General features: G+C 40.8%; 1 protein-coding gene across 1 annotated transcript in view; it reads left to right on the top strand.

Moving 5' to 3' along the window:
* The window catches only part of LOC106920353 (protocadherin-1-like), an 81,980-nt gene extending 62,416 nt beyond the window's left edge, over window positions 1–19,564 (top strand). The window contains exons 3-5 of the mRNA XM_088012611.1: window positions 10,319–10,558; window positions 18,973–19,308; window positions 19,493–19,564. Coding sequence (XP_087868737.1) covers window positions 10,319–10,558; window positions 18,973–19,308; window positions 19,493–19,564 — 648 coding nt within the window. The remainder of the gene's footprint in view (window positions 1–10,318; window positions 10,559–18,972; window positions 19,309–19,492) is intronic.
* Window positions 19,565–20,187: the final 623 nt, after the last annotated feature.

The raw sequence follows: 20,187 nt of genomic DNA, 5'->3' as shown, positions 1-20,187 counted from the left end.
GGTCCTGCTGCAGTAATACTTGGTTTCACTGTGACAACATTATGGTATTTCAAGGCCAGCGCTCCCATTGTAATGAAATTCTCCGGGTTAAAAGAAAAGAAAAAAAAAAGAGAGAGAGAGAGCGAGAGAATGCTCCTGAACAGGCACAGGCGCTGAAGAATGCAAATCCAGTCTTGCCTATCAAGACCATTAAGGTCTGTGTGATTGTTTTTTAATGCATTCACTCCAGCCCTCCCCCCCCTCCAACCCCTCCCCGTCTTTCTCTCTCTCCATTTACTGTATACGAACAAAGGGACTTCTGGTCTTTATCCACCCCCCCTCAACCCACCCCACTCCTCCAATCTCCTTCTCTTGTCTGATCACTTCATCCTCCACCCCAACCCTTGCTGACTCCTCTGCAACCCCCCCCCACCAACCCTCCACCCTACCTCATGCTTATGTTCCTCCCCTCCTCCCCCCTATCCAGTGTGTCCCCTAGTTTTCTGGTAGCTGTCTCTTTGATAATCCAAGACTCTTTGAAGACTCCAATTCCACGCTGCTTGCCTCGGAGCTATTGCACCTACAAAAACAACCGTGTGTGTGCGTGTGTGCACGTGTGTGTGTTTGCGTGTGCGTGTGTGTGTTAAAAAAAGAGAAAGAGCAGTAGATGAGATGAGAATGGAGGACATAATGGTGATATGGGAAATAAAAAACAGTTCCATGTGAATTTCCTTTGCAACTGCTTTAGTCTTTATGGTTTTATGCTTGCTGCGTACACTGAGAGGTGCACTTCTTCATTGTCATATTTGTTGGTGCAGCTCATTTTTTTTCTTCTGCCTTCAGAGGCAGCAGCTCATTGATTCCCGCATACACGCCAAAATGTCAGCGCCAGGATGTACCCGCAAAGACTGGAACCAAAAGGACATGCTGACTCCCGCTCTGATTTAAAATTACAAATACTAAAAAAGAAAAGAAGAAAAACAAGATTGATATTTGCCTTTTTAAATTTAAGCAGTGTTTTTCTCTGCTTCTTCCTCCACTGGCTAAACCCAATTAAAATAATCGTCGCAAACATTTTCCTTCTTTGTTTTGCCTCTTTCTCTTACCTTTCCTTCAGACTATCCCCTCCGCGATTATGTCTCCCACATCTTTATTGTCTTAGTCCCAAATTGTAGTGCCTCTCCCCTCCGTCTCAGTCTTCAGCCCTCCCTCCTCTTCTCCTTTTTTTTTTTTTTTTGTCTCTGTCATTCCGCCTCTCTTTGGCACAGGAGCTTGGCATTGGGATTTAGAAGAAATTGAATTGAATTATGAAGGAATTTCTCTGCAGCACGATTGGCATCATTTCCTCCACACAATGGAACATCATTCTCATATCTTTCAGTGTGAGGGAATGAAAATAGGCCGTGCACCATTCTTTCTCTCATCCTTTTAAATTGAATTTTTCATATCACAGGGGCACTGAGACATCAGCCGTTTCCTTTAACATGGGCAGAAAACCCATTTCATAATATCAGAGAGAGGCACACACAACTGTGATTCAATGGGAAGGAGTCTGCCTTTCAGCACCGGTGCACATACGATATACCTAACTCAGTATTGATAAACAGGGCCACATGAGTTACCCGCAGCTTGAAAAGTTGATGCTTCGGCAGGGAGGCCCTGCGACAGATTTTGTGGACTACACTCGGTGATAATTCACTTCATATCCATCTGCATGTTTTGTTTTTTTTGTTTGTTTTTTTTATATAAAACATCCAGTGCCAATCAGAAGTTCACATAGACTGATCATTGTCAAGGATGTCATATTTATTTTGGCTGTTACAGTTTGCAGTTAAAGATATATATAGAAAAGTTTTATGTAAAGAAGACAAACATCATGCTGTATTATTTTGGAGTCAAGGTAAGGCTTTCAGGTCCAAGAACTAACTGCTAAGCATATTTGGAGTAGCATCATGCTGAGAGTGAGTTTCTGTTTTTGCACGGTAAACGTTTGATGAAATAATGAAGATTGCACCCAAATTCGTTAACGTCACCTGAAATCAGCTACTAAAGGGTTGAAAGGTGGACAAAGTGGGTGCTTCGGCAAAACACAATCCGAAACACATCAGAAATGTTCTTTTTTCTTTTTTTTTTTGATTTAGCAAAACAAGCTAACATTAAGATTCTGGGATGACCTACTCTCTGTTAGCTAGAGTTCAATCAAACATTAGCATAGGAGCACATATTTATTTGGGTCAAAATAAATAATTTCAACCTCTTTGAAGTAGGGGAGATTGACAGTAAATTCACACCTTTTATATAATTTCTGTTTTATTAATTTATTATTCTTTTGGTGTGAGGCCACTATAATAAAACATTTTAAAAAATGCACAATTAAAAGTCCATGATTAGCATGACATTCACAGGTAAGCGTAAATCATCGAATCAACCCCCCGTCGCTCCTTATTTGATGGTTCTCCTATAATAGGAAAAAAAATATTGTTTATTCCTAATTATTTCGTAGATGAAGCCAACTCAGTAATAAATGTGGGAGGTCTTTTTATTTATTAATCATTTATCTGAAATGCAGACATGTTTGCCTGTGCTTCCACAAGCGTAAATCCTTATATTCAGTTCACTTCATTGGCAACGGTGGAGGAACTTGAGCAACACCTCAGTGTAATAAAAAATTTAACTGAAAACATTTGTCAACACTTCACCTGTGAAGACTACAACATTTCTCACTGGACACAGAAGAGAAGAACTTTTACTCAACGTTACACCGCTGCCAATTCATCTCCAGGAAACGCACTATTTTTATTTATTTATTTATTTTCCCCCCGATACAGTTTTGGAATATAGAGCAGTAAACTGAAATTCATTTAGATTTATGTATTGGATGCATCCTTTTTTTTTAAATTATTATACACCAGTTTATGCAAAATATGGATTACTAGATTGATTAAAAGGATTATTTGAATGTTTTAATTAAAGATGATACAAATATGTTTTGGGGGCGCAGCAGGAAAAGCATAAATGGAAATGCAATCAGAGTTGTATCAAGTTTACAGACATACAATTTAGATTAAAATTCATTGGTTAATGTAATTCATTAAGTTTGGAATCTCAAGTTAGATGCTAGAGAACAAAATAACAACAACAGCAATAGTAATAATAATAATAATAATAATAATGATAACACCACCCTGCAACCCACATGGCGTGTTTTTTGTCCAAAAGTACAGAAAATCAAGCAGTTTTCTATTCTAGAGCCGTGCAGTACATTTGTAATCAGCAAGACTTGGCCGGGTGACAGGGCACCTGATGGCAGAGAGGTCTCAGATTCCTCCATGGCAGTCTGAATGAAGGGGGGCGAAACTCGATGTAACATGATAGCGCAGCAGTAGTGGAGACCTGCTATCCCAGCAGGAATCCGTACTGCAAATCAGCAGTTGTAAAAGAGATGCTGGTCACCAAGATGTTATCCTGGCTGCTTACGCCAAGGGTTTGGCCCTCGCATTCCTTGCTGGGTTGGCTTAAAGCTTTTGGAGCCAGATACCAGCCTCAAATGTTTCTGGGTAAATTAACTACTAGTGTCTTGGAATAAATCAGACTACCATTAAAAAGTTAATTTATTTCTGTAATTTGATTCAAAAAGTGAAGCCCATAAATTACACAGATTCATTACTTACAGGGTGATATATTTCAAGAATGTAGTTCTTTCAATTTTGATTATCATTAGCTTGTAGCTAATTAACTCCCCCCGAGAAAGTGCTATCTCTGTCCCAAAAATGTTATTTAATATGATAAGCATATATGATAGCAACAACAATTTACAGGGTACATTGCCTATTGCTAAGTAAACATCAGCAATTGTTTACAATGTGCAATTTCCCAGCATATTCATGGAAAGTTGAGTGGAAGGAGAGAGTGTTTCAAAAGTCGCCATGAGCAGATGTATGGTGGACAGGGAGTACAACTATGGCCATCCTCGCTTTAAGCCAATTCCAGAACCAGAGACGTCAAAGAAACCCAACCTGTGTGGAAGAGGACAAGAACTGTTAGTGAGTGGTTCAATCGTATTTTCAAATTAAGGTCATTTGTTAAAACTTCATTCGAAAATCGGGTTGCCTGAGTCTGGATGAAGAGTGGAAGGGCACACAAACCAAGCTGCTTGAGGTCCAGTGTAAAGTATCCAATATTCTGAGGAAGTCTTGTGTAATTTTCAAGGTTTCTGATGAAAAAAAAAAAAAAAAAAAAAAAAAAAATATATTATATATATATATATATATATATATATATATATATATATATATATATATATATATATATATATATATATATATATAATGATTTCAACCCAGCCTTTAATGCACTTTTAATTTAACTTCTACATCACATATATCATAACTTGCAATCATGCGCTTGATTTCATTTCACTCCTTATCAGTTCCAATTTCAGGCCAGATTATGGCACCGTTTTGTTGCCTGCTCTCGACTTTGTATCAGATATGCCTTTATCTGATACGTCGAAATATGTTTTAGACAGAACAATATCGTCTGTGGGAACACACACTTAGAAGTGGCTGGAAAGCATGATTGTGAAGGATATCAGGACAATTACGGCGGCAGTTTTAGTGAACGACGGCAGGTGTGGAAACTGGGTTGGGAAATTAAACAAAGGTGAAGTAGAAAAAAGAAAATGTTGGGGATTCCAACAAAGACCAGAGATAAAAGCTGAACTGCATTAGTTCTCTCTCTCTCTCTCTCTCTCTCTCTCTCTCTCTCTCTCTCTCTCTCTCTCTCTCTGTCTCTCTGTCACTAAAGCCAGAAATGAGCAAACAAAATCCAAAACTTCATGTCACACTTTGCAGGAAAGTTTCTGGTGATAACAAGCAAATGTTTCTGTGGAGCTTGCCAGTTGTGCCAGTTGTATAAAAGTTCTCAGAGAATTTCAATCCTTTCTCCCGCCGTCTTGCCAGAGTCGGGCGGATTCTCCTCTGTCTCTGCCAATTCTTCAGTTGCTGTAGTCATAAACATGGTTCATGTGTGACAGCCACTGTTTCAGATTAACTACTAAAGTACAACAGAGAGGGTTGAGGGAGGAGCCTGGAACAGGTCATTTGTTTGTAGATTATAATATTAAAACCATACAACAAAACATTTGGTCATACGAATATGCAATATAAATGTTAACAGCACAAAAACTGAAAACGAGACATTTTAAAATGTTAGAATGTTAATAAATAATGCCACGCCCTCGTGTTTATTCCTACATAAAATTACTAAAATTGCACATGACGTATCTCATTAGGTGCACATAATTAGATCTTTGTGAGATATTTGGCTAACACTTTATTTAAATGGGTGTGCATAAGACTAACATGACTGTCACAAACTCGAACACAGAGGAGTCTTCATGAATGTTTATGACTGTTGTCATGAAGGGTCATTTGGTAAATAATGACCCTTATAATACAAAGGTGTACTAAGAGTTGCATCAAAAGTTTGTTAAAATCGCCAACTTGGCATTTTTCGGTATAAATAGTAACAATTTTAATGCAAAGTTGTACTAAAGCTTTGTTTAAAAGTTAATTAAAAACGTCAACTTGCTCTAAATGATGAATAAAGTACTTCTATTCTATTCTAAAAGTGTCATTATCTCCCGAATGACACTTCATGACAACAGTCACAGACATTCACCAAGTCGCCTCCATGCTTATGACAGGTGTTATGTCATGTTTATGACAGTATTATGCCAGTCTTATGCACAGCCCTTCAAATAAAGTGTTACAGATTTTTGTTATGTCAACCTTAGGGATTTAGTTTGGCATGCTTCTGACTGTTGAAGTATGATTGAACACCAGGCCTTCAGAAGGAAGCGTGCAGCAGCCTTTGAGTCTGATCAGATATTAAAAGAGGCCTCCAAGAATTCAAAACTAGTCTACAAAATAAACAAGACACCGTGCTCTGCAAATGAGTGAGCAGCCATTCTTAAGCGAGAGCTTGCAAGCTTTTTTTTTTGTATGAGTTTACAAAACTGTCTATTTGCTTCACGAGGTCTTGAAGCAATCTATATAAATTAGGTGATAAAACATGTTTTCCAGACACGATGAAGAGTATTTATGGGGTCTGCAGTTTCTTCAAAGGTTTTAGTGACACTGGTGGCCTTTGTTGATTTGCAGCTAAACAGGAAGAAGAGCAGAGACAGACGGCATGTGGCGAATGGTCCAGCGCTGGGAATCGAACCATGGTTTAAGCCTTTGCATACGGTGCGCCTGCTCCACCACTGAGCCTAAGCGCACCGTTCTTGACCAAAAATTGTAAATAAAAGAAGAGAAAATTATGTTAATTTGTACATTTCCAAACTAAACAGCTTTTTTAGTCACTTTCATTTTTTTTTTTTTTTTTACTTCACCACAGCGTTCTGCATATGGTAATGTAATAAAGGCATAAAAACATTGTTATCTAATTGGCAGCTTCTGTTTCTAACTGAATATCAATAGACTTGAAATTACCCTGTGGCACTGCAGTATGGATAATACTTTTTGGCAGTCTTACGAAAAGAAAAAAAAAAAAAAAAATCTGGGCTCTAGGTAGGCAGTGGATTTTTGCTTTTTATTACAGCATTAAAATGTGTCTTGTTCCCCCTTGCAAAGACACAATCCGGCTGTATCTTTCCATCTGCTTTGGGATTGCTTTATTACAAACGAGGTCATTTTAGCTCAATCTAAATGGGGTTATGAATTCAGATGTCACAGTTAATGTCCCTTCTCCCATTCTCAGCGCCACAGCTTCTTGCTCCTACAACAATGCCCAAACAACCCCGCTCTCCCCGCCTGCAGTCTCCCAGAATCTAATCCGTCTGCCTGTCCCCTCCAGCCAAAGCGATGTCCGTGTCTGCCTGACCAACTCCCGCAATCCCGCTCAGCCTCCTCTTCCCATCCTTCCGTCTTGCTGCATCCCTGCAGCCCCCCAAGGCCTGGCAAAAGATTTTTCTTTTTTTTTTTTCTCTTTTTTTTTTTTGCACAGACTTAAATGAGAATCTATTTAACATCTCTGCAGCTTTAGTTAGTTATCATACCATGCTGACTCTTTGGAGTGACGCCTGGAGGAGAAGTTTAAGCTTGAATCCATATTTGAGCAGCTAAATAGCACCTAAAATTCACATATTTATGGGAGCGTCCAATCACTTTTAAGAATGGACACCATTGGCATATGGAGCCACGTTAGTCGGCTCCAGAAGACAGACTCATATTCACCTGATGTGCTGCTGCTCACTGTTTACTGCTGCATGTTCCTGCTTTAGTTTGGAATTATTTCAAATAGTCCATGAAATTCATGTACTTCTTAGGTATTATAGTGTGTTCTTGAGAATGAAGCAGAGTTACTAAGCACATATTTGTACAAGACTAGATGTACCAATGACAGAGCATATTTTAAACCAAAGAAAACAAGCTGCAATCTCCCGATGCCCTATTTTCTCTTTTTTTTTGAGAACCCTACATGCAAATATGCTGCTGAAAAAAAAAAGTAGCACAATTTTCCTGTGTAAAACAGCTCTGCTTCACATTTTTCTGTTCTGTGCTGCGCCTTGCTAAAACTATTCAACCCCTTCCATTCCACCATGTTACAATCACAAGCTTCAATGTGCACAAACCTGATTTTTGATTTTTGTTTCAGACATCAGCACAAAGCACGGTGCATAATCAAGCAGTGGAGGAATCATTTTGTGATGAAAAATAAGAAAATGTGGCATAGATATGCATTCGAGCCCCTGTACTTTGACTCGTCGACACAAACTCCAGTGGAAGCCTTCAACGGACGCCTGAGCTGTACGTAGAGTTCACGTTTGTAATTGGAAGTGCGCAAATCCAACTGCTGTGTGAAAGCCTCCGAGGTTTGTTACAGGACATTATTAAACAAACAGCAAGATCAAGGATCGAGGTCGTGGAGACATTCCAACCAGAGTTATGTTCTAAAGCTATGATCCAACCTTTGAACATCTTACAGCGAAGGGTTAAATACATCATTCAAAAAATTATTATTATTGTGTACAACTGTGAAGCTATCAAAACTCGACGGCCCAGGCTGCTGAGGACTTGAACCCGGGGTGTCGGTTCGCCTTTCAACAGCACAATACTAGCAGTACAGTAAGAATTGGAATAGTTTAGATCAAACCTTAGTGATACTGTTCAATCAAATCAAACTGCAAATTTGAGCCAAGACTCGAAGAGAGCTCTCACTCCATTATATCTGAATTTTGGCAAAGAAAAATCATAAAAGCCCCCAGTCCCTTCACATGCTGTGTGCATAACACACATTTCATACTTATTTAAAAACAAGCATTTTTTTTTTCTCCTTCCTCTTCATAATCGTGCACAACTCTGTGTGTTGGTAGTTTGCGTAAAATCCTATGAAAATATATTCAGGTTTGCGATTGCAAGCAGAAGAAGTTCAATACTTTTGCAAGGCACTGTAATGTTGCCGTTAAATGAAAAATCCAACGTTTTCAACCCAGTCGCATGTGCAGTTTTATTGACTGGACTCTGTTCTAGTACCTCCGTCAGAAAAGGAGGGGTGAAGGCAGATAAAATCGCTCACTGCTCCAGTACTTTAATAATCATTATTTCACTACAAATGCATTGTTTGTGTGTGTGTGTAAAAAGAAAGATGATGGGAAGACGCACGGCCTCCTGGAAACATTGCTGATGGCATTAGGGTGTTGATGGCTCTCACCTGAGCTTTAAAAGCATTTCTTTTCTTTACTGTTTGCTCGAAAAGTGGTGAAATGGTAAAAAAAAAAAAAAAATGTGCAGGCCGTTCGTATTGATCGGGGCTGACCGGTAGAGCCGAGGCAGGCCTGTTCTGCTGTATCAGTGCTTTCCTGACTTTTACGAGAGGTGCGGGTGTGGGGGCGGGGAGGGGGAGTGGCCTGCAAGCGAGACTACGCGCGCCCTGCAAGGAGTCATCTTTCTGTTGTGGATCGGTGGTAAGTAGCCATTAGTAAACCGATCTTTGGATGAGGAAATTTAATGGTCTCCTAACTGTATTTACAAGCCATTCAATTTGATAAAGGGTGCGATCTCCAATGATTCATCGCGCGCCGCTCCGCTCCTCTTCAAGCAATCGCATTCTGGAATTCATCTTTTTATTTTGTTTGTTCATTTCGCTGTTTTAATCTTTAATTAAACCTTATCGGCATAAAACAACAACAACAAAAATGAGCCCCTAATAATGCGTTCTAAGGTTTGCATAATGATGCCTGTCCCAAACTGTTTTCTCAGTACTCTTCTGAGGTTCTTTTTTTTTTTTTGTTATACTTATTTAGAGCCTCTTGGGAATTGTGTTAAATTGTGAAAATGTTGCTTGGGCTTTTTATTTATTTATTTATTTATTTTTTTTGCTGGTTTAAACATCAAACAGTGCGGAAGAAGAAATGGGGCGGGGGGCGGGGGGGGAGCTTTGGGGAGGGGGATATTAAAATGTGTTGCGAGGAAGAAGCTCACTGGGGCTACTGATTAGCGCACCAATCACTGTCATCAGAATTCATTTGGTGGTGACAGATTTAGAAAATGAATCCTCTAACTGACTAATGATCATAATAACAGCTATGAAAATATGTTTGACGCTCCTCGGTTTCTGCTATCCCCCACACACCCCGGCGATGTTTGTCTTTTAATGTTTGCGTTCAGGTTCACACATATGAATAGGCATCGTCTCTGTAGGTAAACATCTCATATGTACATGCTTTATTCATGGCACTCCAACCATTTGCACAATGGTTTTATGTACACTAGACATAGGCAGGATTTCAAAATTATAGATGGCAAAATAATTTTTTTTTTTTTTTAAACATGGGTGCTGTTTTCAAGTGGGTTGACTTAATTTATGCTTTATTTTTCAGATAATAACCGACTTTCAACCTTCTTGATATTGACACTAATAATATTTAATATGTTTCAGTCTTTGCCCCCTATTTACACATTCAAGTCTTCTGAGTTGGTGTGGAGTTTTTGTGATAGTTTATTCATTTCTGCTGCCGCCAATTTGCACATTCTTATTACAGAAATAAATATCCAAATTCTCTTCACATATTTATTCCTTATGTAAAATTTAGAATAATAATAGCCCAAAAGACCTTTTAATATTTGATACTATTTTCTAACTTTTTGGTGAGGGAACTTTACAGAGAGCGGGTGATCGGTGATGCTAAATGGAGCGATTCCAGGTATAACATTTGCCGTTGGGGAGCGATCCACTGCAGAGACAACAGAACTGGAAAATGTAGTCGGAAGCCGTGTTTGCTTGTGTTGGGGGGGCAAAAAAAAAATAACATCTGTTGCTTTGTGTTTTGCAGCATCCCCATCGTCGCGTGACCTTTTCCACCGCCAACCCCGTGCAGGACCTGCAGGACGCCTCGCAGCACAGCTACTACGACAGCGGCTTAGAGGATTCGGAGACCCCCAGCAGCAAGTCCTCATCTGGTCCTCGCATCGGACCCCTGACCCTGCCCGAGGACCACTACGAGAGGACCACCCCAGATGGCAGCATTGGAGAAACAGAGCACCCAGAAAACGGTACAGTGCTGAGCTTCGCGGTGTGCCGTGTCTTGTGTTATTTTCTGATTTTTGCACAGTCTTACGCTTCAGTGTGCTCCAGTGGGGTTTAAATTCATTGGTCCATGCAAAGTGGAGCATAACTGTGAAGTGAAAGAAAACTATTATCATGATTCCAAGCCATTTGTAAAGCCGAAGCGTCTTAGTTTTTCACTGTCAAAGTAATAAAAAAAATATTTTTTAGAATAGTGCTGCGTTAAAGTCACAACTATCAAACAAATTCTGTTTATAAAAATGTTGAAATTAGAAGTGCTTTGCTCAGAACTTAAGTTTAAACTTTGATCATTTCAATGCGTTTAGTTTCATTGTTCTGCTGGAAGGTAAACTTACATCCCAGTCTTAAGTCTTTTGCAGGTTCCATCATGTTTTGATTCTCTTACCACTTATCCAATTTCTGCCGGGCTTCTTCTACTTTCTGTTGGATAAAAGCATACCAAAACCATAAATCTGCCTTCTTCGTGTTTCACTGAATGGTGTGAAGTTAAAGTTTTGCACAGTCAGAGCAAAAAGTTTATTTTCTGGTCTCATCTAACCAGGCATTGTGACTCAAACGCAGCTGTAAAAACTCACATTAGCAAAACCAAGGACAATATTTAATCAACCACAACAACAACAACAACAAAAAAAATTGTGGAATTCAGGAAACTTGTCGATTTGAACATCATTGTTGGGTCGAAACACCGTTTCAAACCTGAAACCCAGAGGATAACAATCAGGGCTATGAAGAAATGGCAGTCTCTATCAACAGATGCTTCTGAACCATGCTAAACATTGGTTGGCCACATAAAATCAACAACAGTGACCTTTGGAAATAGACAAACCAGCTGCCTGTGTAGGGAGATTGGGAGGGAGACGTTGGCTGTGGAATTGCAATACTCCTTTCCAGCCCACTTATAAAATCACTACACAAGCTGTGACTTGGAGCCCCACAGGAAGGAGGAAGATAGGATTCCCTCAAAATAGCCGGCAATAGGATTTGGACGCAAACATCAAGAGATTGGGCTACACAAGGAACCAACTAGAGAAGAGGGCAAAAAGTAGAAAGAGTTGGAAATCACTCGGAAGAAGTAGGCTTGGTGGTCATCTGGCCTCCTTTCAACAATGTCTTTATTCTGTTCGCTTTTCCATAAAAGCCAGGTTCGTGGAGTAGACTGTGAACAAGATTGTCCTATTAACGGGTTCTTCCACATGAGCTGTGGCTCTCTACAACTCCTCCCAAGTTATCTTTGGGGTCTTTGCTGCTTCTCTTATCAAGTCATCTTTCTGCCCATGCAGGTGAATGGCCATGTGGAAGGTTTGCAGTTGTTCAAAAAAAAAAGAAAAAAAAAATTCAATCCAATCATTCAAACAAATTCCAAGACAGTTACAAATTGATCGTATCTGTCAAACAATGCATTCAACTTTAAACGATTTTCTAGTGAAACCCAGCAGATTGAATTAAGTCACCGACTTGAAGCAATCATTCATGCTAAAAGCAATGATGTATTTTATATATTACAAAAAAAAAAAATCTTACAACAGTTAGTGACAATAGCAGCTCCTTTTGAGGCTTCATCTGGAAGAGAAACAAAACTAAGCATATCAGCTCTGAAGCTGTTTTCAAGTCTGTAGGATGAAAGAAAGAACAAAAGAAAAGCCAATTGCTATTGAGAGGGACACGATGCATGCCTCACAGACTAACACCATTCTACCTTCAGCAACTCTAAAAACCACCTGCAGTCTGACGGCAAGCTCTGTTAGGAACAAATGAAACAATTGGATCCCTGACAAATGGAGCTTGATTATAGTTAAGGGATCTATTCTGGATTTAGGAGGGAGCCAATGAAGAAGTAAAGGAGGACAAACATGGTCGCTCTCTTGAAGTTGCAATTTTCATCAGAACTCTTGCCGTATAGGAAAGGGAACTGGGTCAAGCACCGAGCCCTGTGGATCTCAACATGTAACCCCGGAGTGTGAAGAGGGTTTCTCATCTACTCCAGTGAGACGGGATGTGCCATAAGAATTAAACACGCGCAGTGTTCACCTCCTGATCCCCGCATTATGTTCAAGCCAAGCAAATGTCGTAGTTGACTGTAAGACACATCAAAGCTTGCGAGCACGAGAAACTGAAAAAAGTTGAAGATGTATGAATAGTTTATCATGTTATTATTTTTAAGGACAGGTATGTCTGAGGGATGTTTTTGTGCTCTGGAGTCATTTCGTAGTGCAGATGTTCTCACCTCTGCATCGAGCGCGTTTGTTGTTGACTGTGTGAAAAATTGTTTTTTAAGCAGATCTGTGCCTTTTTGAGTGTTTGCATGTGTATGTGGGTGTGTGTGTGTGTGCGTGTGTGTGTGTGTGTTGTCTAAGCAGTGCCTCCATCCCCCCTCATCAGCAGGTCCTCTGTCAGACATCCTTAATGACCCTCTCTCGCAAGTGCGCTAATTAAAAAAGCTCAACTAATGGAGCATTTGCCCTCTAAATAAATCTGACCCATGACATCCCGGCAGACAACACAATGTTTGGCTGTGGGTGGACACAAGCTACACAGCAGCTTAGGTCTGCAGGTGCCATTATTTCTGTGCACAATAATCCCTACAGAAGCCGATGATCTCAGCGGATGTCCATTAGAAAAGGAAAAAATGTCACAACCGACCACTAACCATGTACTACCTGAAGCTGCCAAACATAATCCAGTACTTGTTTATTACCAATGCTAGTGAATCACATGGTATATTTCCAGTTTTCGACATACAGGTATTTCACTGCTGGGCAAGAGCAGCTCACCTCTCTCATTATGTTTTTATATCACTGCTTTGTTGCATTAATGTGGTTTTATCTCATCATCATGCAGGGCTTTTTTCTTTTTGTGCATAGGTTATCAGTTTAGAGGGTAAGCCTTTTCCCAGAGTCCCTTAAGAGCTACAATTAAACGAATAGCAGCAATGAGACTGATGCTATGATACTCTCGGAAAGTTACAAATGTACACTGCAAATCGAGAATTCTTTTTTTTTTTATAGAACACTTTTCATAATGCTAAATGTAACGCACAGTGCTTTACAGGAGATAAACAAAGGAAATTCAACATGCTATTTTAAGTCAGTTTTACACATTATTGGTGAAGCTTTTAACATAAAATGAAAAGAGTCAAAAGCAAGAAAGAAATGTTCAAATGAAATGTCACGTCTAATTGAATTTGTAAGTCAACATGACTTTGAAGGTTAGTTAGGTGGGCAGGTGGTTTAAAATATTTGCATCATTACCATTTCTTCCTTATACAAACTCTGCTTGCAATCCTGCATGCATTAGTTTTTTGTTGTTTTTGAGGCAGTTGCAACTAGAACTATATCTATCTATCTATCTATCTATCTATCTATCTATCTATCTATCTATCTATCTATCTATCTATCTATCTATCTATCTATCTATCTATCTATCTATCTATCTATCTATCTATCTATCTATCTATCTATCTATCTATCTATCTATCTATCTATCTATCTATCTATCTATCTATCTATCTATCTATCTATCTATCTATCTATCTATCTATCTATCTATTGATAGATAGATCTATCTATTGATTGATCTATCTATTGTTTCTTTATCAAAAAAAACTACAATAAATGGATTTAATGCATAAGTGCAAATTTTAGTGTTTTAGTATTAGATCAAGTGAATAAAAACCAAATGTAAAAATATGACTAGGGTTTCAGAGTGGGTTAAGAGGGTGCTGACAGTTCATCTCGCTTTAACACTTTTATAGTAAAACTGTTGTAAGGTAACATAAATAAGCTTTCTCTTATTTCAGCTGTTTTTGACCTTTTATTGTAAAGTTTTATCACGTCAAAGACACTAAGAGAGTTATCTACTGTATAACAGGTACAATATTAACTGCTGCTGATCTCTTCAGAGATAATAATCCACGTCAGATTATCTGAACAACCTTATTAAAGGGTGGTAAAAAAACAAAAAAATGTCTAAGGTAATTTGACATAAAGCTAATTGTATGGGTGTATAATTTCTACCTTCTATCTGATATTTTCAAGGCGTCTCTGTTATCTATGCGTGCAACAAAATCCTTGACTTCTTCAAGGCAAAGCAATGTAGGAGCCTGTTGAGGGATCAAAGAATAAAACGTGTCACCGTCACGGCAGAACAGCAGACGGCAGGGTTCTATTATTAGTCCAGCAACTTGCGTTGTGATGCATGGGCTGTTTATTTGACAGCTGGGTAGAGTCTGGTTATTTAGTTTATTTATCTCTTTTGGAAATGCTTGTGTCCATTAGAGACACCGTACTTCTAGAATGGAGTTGGTGGTGGCTGTGCAGGAGAGGATAAGTCTTGCCAATATTGCCTTTCCCTCTGGCCCAGTGGAGGTCAGAGATTGCTTCAGAACCCATTAAATAGATTTAGTCATTCCATATACAGGCTTGCTGGTCACCCAAGAGCCAGGAGCTGATCATTTCCATTTTCTCCATATCCTCAGCATGTGAAAGACGTGCATTTTTCCCCCTCCATTGTTTCTGTTGTTGTGCCTGTTTATTGTGCTATTCCCATCTGCAAAACACAGAGGTTTTTTTTTTTTTTTTTTGAGACTGGGTGCTCTTTGTTGTCAGCAGCGGGAGAACAAGATTGTGAGAGGAGATGGAGCAGTTAAAGAATGAAAAGGTGGCACAAGATGGTGGGGGAGAGGGGGGGGGAGGTAGAGGATATGTAATGTTCTGACAGGGAGTGGGGGACTGAGCGCCCTCAACAAAGAGGCAAAGCCCACAACATGAGCAGCACATACGGCGGAAAGATGCAGAGATAAACTGCTAACCAAGGATAGACCTAATTAAAATGTGATTCCCACCTCTGGGAGATAACACAGAGCCCACATAAAATGAGAGATTAGACGGGAAAGGAGAAATCAAATGAGACGCAGGAATTCCTCCCCAGCTCCACCTGAATTGTGACATGAAGTCTTTTTTAAGCGCTTGAGTGGCAGAGTGACAGGTTGTACCGGCGCAAAGCTTTATTCATTGCAGTAAAGATGACTGACAAGCAAAAAATGGGGAGGAGAGCACGATGTGTCACTCCATTTAAGTTGGATAAAACGCAATATATAAACCCCAGACTGTCAGCTTTTGCATCACCGGGCCCTGGAAATATTGACATGGATGTGTGTTTAGTCATACCAGGGAAATTTTGACAATTGGGAATCTACATTTTGAGAAACTGCTGGTGCTTCGCAGTGGAACATGACGTTCTCAGAATCCATTTTAGCTTTGCCGGTTAACAAAGTGATGCTTGCAGTCAGGCGCAGCTCGCCTGCAGTTAGAATTAACTTATTGGTCCTTGGAGTGTTAGCAATGTCTTTATCAGTGGCACAGATCTCTTACAGTGAAAATAATTTCCATATGTGGTGTATTAGCTGAATATATTATTAGCTATGAACGTACATGGGCTGGTATGAGGTCCTCACGGTATGTTAATGAAAAAAATAATACCCTTTTTTTTTTTTTTTAGAGTTATGGTAATATTACAAACATTTAATCCAAAAAAAAAAAAAAAATCACATGATCTAATTGATTATACTACAACTTCTAAAAATGCACATTAATTGTTGCTGTTATAATAATCTACATGACATTTATTTTTATTTTATTTTTGATTCATAGACTTGATAGGACTAAAGTTGGTAACACCATTATGTTTAATGTTTGTACAGTTCATGTGCATTGGGATGGGGGTGTAAAGATCACACTGGGCAGCTGAGATAAGCCGAGTCTTCATCAGCGCAGACAGAGCATCCGTATTGTGTAACATGAGAACTTGTTTTATTGTTGAGCTATTTGTGTGACATTTCAGTAGCTTTTGCTTTGACTTTGTTGCATTTATTTAATTATATGCAGGCTAGATTATATGCTGATTTAATAAGAATGTGAATTACAGCCAATTGATGCGACGTTTTTTTTTTTGTTTTACTTATTTGAAGAAGTAAAACACAATTACCTAGAAGATAAACCAAGCAGATAACTTGGTAAGAAACAAGCCAACTGCAGATGGCTAACTGTAACTTCAAAATGGCTTTATTTTAAGAGGATTTCTAGAAGTAGCATCTTAACTTTTAAGTATATTTTAATTTACATTCAAGATCCACATGAATTAAAATAAGTTAACCTTACTTCCTTACTTAGTAGCTTAGTTAAACACAACTTTGTCAACTTGTCTGTACTTGGTGCCTTTAGCATTTTAGCATATGCATGAGCATTTAATTGATCTTATATTAAACATTTTGTGTGTTAGCCTCTGCAGTAAGCATCATAATTGTTAGTTAGAACAGGTTTTATTAGGATATGATTTTCTCCCGACCCAAACGTCCTTAAATGTACACTCGCCTCATAGAGCTGGTCGTGGGTAAGAACAGTTTGATTTAAATTCCCTAAATAATAAACATGTCAGGTTTTGAGGTATTTTCCTGACCAACACGTAGAACTGCACAGCGGACGGCAGAATGAAAAGTGATTTATTTTCAGTATTTACCAGAAATATGAGTACTACTAGGAGGTTGTTTTTTTTTTTTTTCAGGCGGTGGTTCAGGAAGAAGAGCACTTAGATTGGGCGAGAAATAAAAATGATGCAGAATAATAACAGGAGGTACTGAAATAAGGATGGCTGGAAAGGTAGAAGGATGTAGGTGAGGGAGGAATGATGATCCTACAGCGGTGGAGTGTGAATGGAGATGTCTCGATGAGGATCTGTGTTCGAGAGGTGGTTTTGTTGGAGGAATTGCAGGCAGGTGTGCAGTTTGCAGCAGGCCAGCAGGGATCCTGTGTTTTGAGAGAAGACTCACAGATATACAAAACCACTCTCACTTACCGGAATCATGAGAACACATTCAGCTAGTTTTGCAAACACATTCAGCTAGTTTTGCAAACACATTCAGCTAGTTTTGCAAACCGATTTCTTTCGTAGGTTTCCTGAAAAGACTTAGAAGAAATAAATAATAATTCATGAATCCTTGAAGTGAAAAGTGATACCTGCCACAAAACATAAAGTATGATTAGTTGACTAATACTTTTCTGATGGCCTGACCACTAATAGTGCATTGAACTTAACATTAAATTCATTGACATCAGATTTATTTTCTCATGTTTAGACCTCCGTGTGTGTGTGTGTGTGCGTGTGTGTGTGTGTATATATATATATATATATATATATATATATATATATATATATATATATATATATATATATATATATATATATATATAATATAAATCTGTGACAGCAGTTCTAGCACCTAGGTGCAACTTTTAATTTGGCACTTTTTAAGGTATAAAACTGAAATGACTCAAATTGAAACATTTTAATCCTTAAAAAGACTAAAGAAAACTTGCAGAAATCAGTGTCACTCATTTAATTTCTTTGCCAAGACATTTCAACCCACAAACCTGTTGATGTTAGAAGGAAAAAAAAATGTGTGAAAACAATCAACACCCTTCAGAAACAGGTGAGGTTAGCGCTCTACGCTGTTGCTCTGCTCTCTGCAAAAAGGACAAAACTCCAATCGCTCCGATCCATTCTCTAGCATCTCATTAAAAGAAGGTTAAATTATGGGAACTGTAACATCTAGTTCAGTGGTTCTTAACCTGGGTTCGATCGAACCCCAGGGGTTCGGTGAGTCGGTCTCAGGGGTTCGGCGGAGCCTCTGCCGCGGAGGTAAAGACACACTTGTGTAAAGTCGTGATGACGCCCCGCTTTGCCATCACTTGCTGCAGAGGATCACGTCACATTGCTTAGCCAATCAGTGCTGAGGAGGAGCACTGATTGAAGGAGCTCCACTCTCAGCATGGATTTGAACTTGTGTCTTTAATTACTTCAGCAAAACTCAGTTTTTACCAAATTCTATAGCTTTTCGTGTACTTCTAAATCTGCTCCTTAGTCGCATCTTTTCGGGTTTGGTACTGCCTCTAGTGGCGTGGGGGTGGTAACACAACTAATATAATTACATTACTAAATCAGAATACGGTAAAGTCTTTATTGTCATGATCCGTGGTTTTCTGTGTGTTTGAGTTTTTCAATGTGTTCCTGTTTCCCTGTGAGTCTCTGTCCTGTCCTCCCCGTTGATTGTCTCCCAGGTGTGTCTACTTACCTGATTACCCTCCATGTGTATTTAAACCCACCTGTTGTCTGTGTTCCTTGTCGGATCCTCGTCGTATGTGTCGAAGTCAGTGTCGTTTGTGTCACGTCTTGTGTTTCGCTCCAGTAGAACTGAGAAGTCCTGGATAGCGTTAGCTCTCGTCTCAGTCCTGTGTCGCAGTTGCTACCGGTATTTGGCTGTGTGCCTGTCTTTCTGCCGTGCTGCCTGTTTTTTGGACTGTGAGCATCACCATTAAATCTTCATCCTCACCATAACCTGGGTCTCAGCGTCTCTCCTCACCACCAACCATACCACCTTATGACAGAAGGATCCGACCACTACCGGTGAGGAACGCGATTAACAACATGGACCCAGCAGAGCGTCGCTTCCTGATCGGGGAAATCAGGAAGTACCAGGCTGAGTTAGCCAAGCCCTACTCGGCGGCCGGTCGGCTGAACGCAGCCACCCGGATCACAATCTTTTTGGAGAAGTGGGGTCCGTATCTCCCTCAGGGGCAGTTAGTGGAGATACTCCAGGATGTGGAGCGGGAGTTTCAGACAGCAAGGGCGGTGCTGTCTGCAGGTTCCCAACCTTCCAAGCTGGACCTTTGCTCCACCACCTCCGTCTGCCCGTCTCCAGCCAGCTCCGTCTGCCCGTCTCCAGCCAGCTCCGTCTGCCCGTCTCCAGCCAGCTCCGTCTGCCCGTCTCCAGCCAGCTCCGTCTGCCCGTCTCCAGCCAGCTCCGTCTGCCCGTCTCCAGCCAGCTCCGTCTGCCCGTCTCCAGCCAGCTCCGTCTGCCCGTCTCCAGTCGCCACAGTCCCCGTGGTGCTGGGGTTTCAGGCAGCCAGGCTGGCGCCTGGGCGACAAGCGGCACGGCTAGTGGCGTGGCCCGCACCCGAGCTCCCCGAGCCTGCTGCCGGAGCGCAGCCTTCCCCCGAGCCAGAGCTCCCCGAGCCTGCTGCCGGAGCGCAGCCTTCCCCCGAGCCAGAGCTCCCCGAGCCTGCTGCCGGAGCGCAGCCTTCCCCCGAGCCAGAGCTCCCCGAGCCTGCTGCCGGAGCGCAGCCTTCCCCCGAGCCAGAGCTCCCCGAGCCTGCTGCCGGAGCGCAGCCTTCCCCCGAGCCAGAGCTCCCCGAGTCTGCTGCCGGAGCGCAGCCTTCCCCCGAGCCAGAGCTCCCCGAGTTTCCTGAGTCTGCTCCGCCCGAGTTTCCTGAGTCTGCTCCGCCCGAGTTTCCTGAGTCTGCTCCGCCCGAGTTTCCTGAGTCTGCTCCGCCCGAGTTTCCTGAGTCTGCTCCGCCCGAGTTTCCTGAGTCTGCTCCGCCCGAGTTTCCTGAGTCTGCTCCGCCCGAGTTTCCTGAGTCTGCTCCGCCCGAGTTTCCTGAGTCTGCTCCGCCCGAGTTTCCTGAGTCTGCTCCGCCCGAGTTTCCTGAGTCTGCTCCGCCCGAGTTTCCTGAGTCTGCTCCGCCCGAGTTTCCTGCGTCTGCTCCGCCCGAGTTTCCTGCCGGC

The sequence above is a fragment of the Poecilia mexicana genome, unplaced genomic scaffold (assembly GCF_051168715.1).
Source record: "Poecilia mexicana isolate PSO_F unplaced genomic scaffold, ASM5116871v1 scaffold_14, whole genome shotgun sequence".
NCBI classification, from domain to species: Eukaryota; Metazoa; Chordata; class Actinopteri; order Cyprinodontiformes; family Poeciliidae; genus Poecilia; species Poecilia mexicana.
The sequence above is the reverse complement of the archived record's forward strand: the minus strand, read 5'-3'. Positions and strand labels throughout refer to the sequence as shown.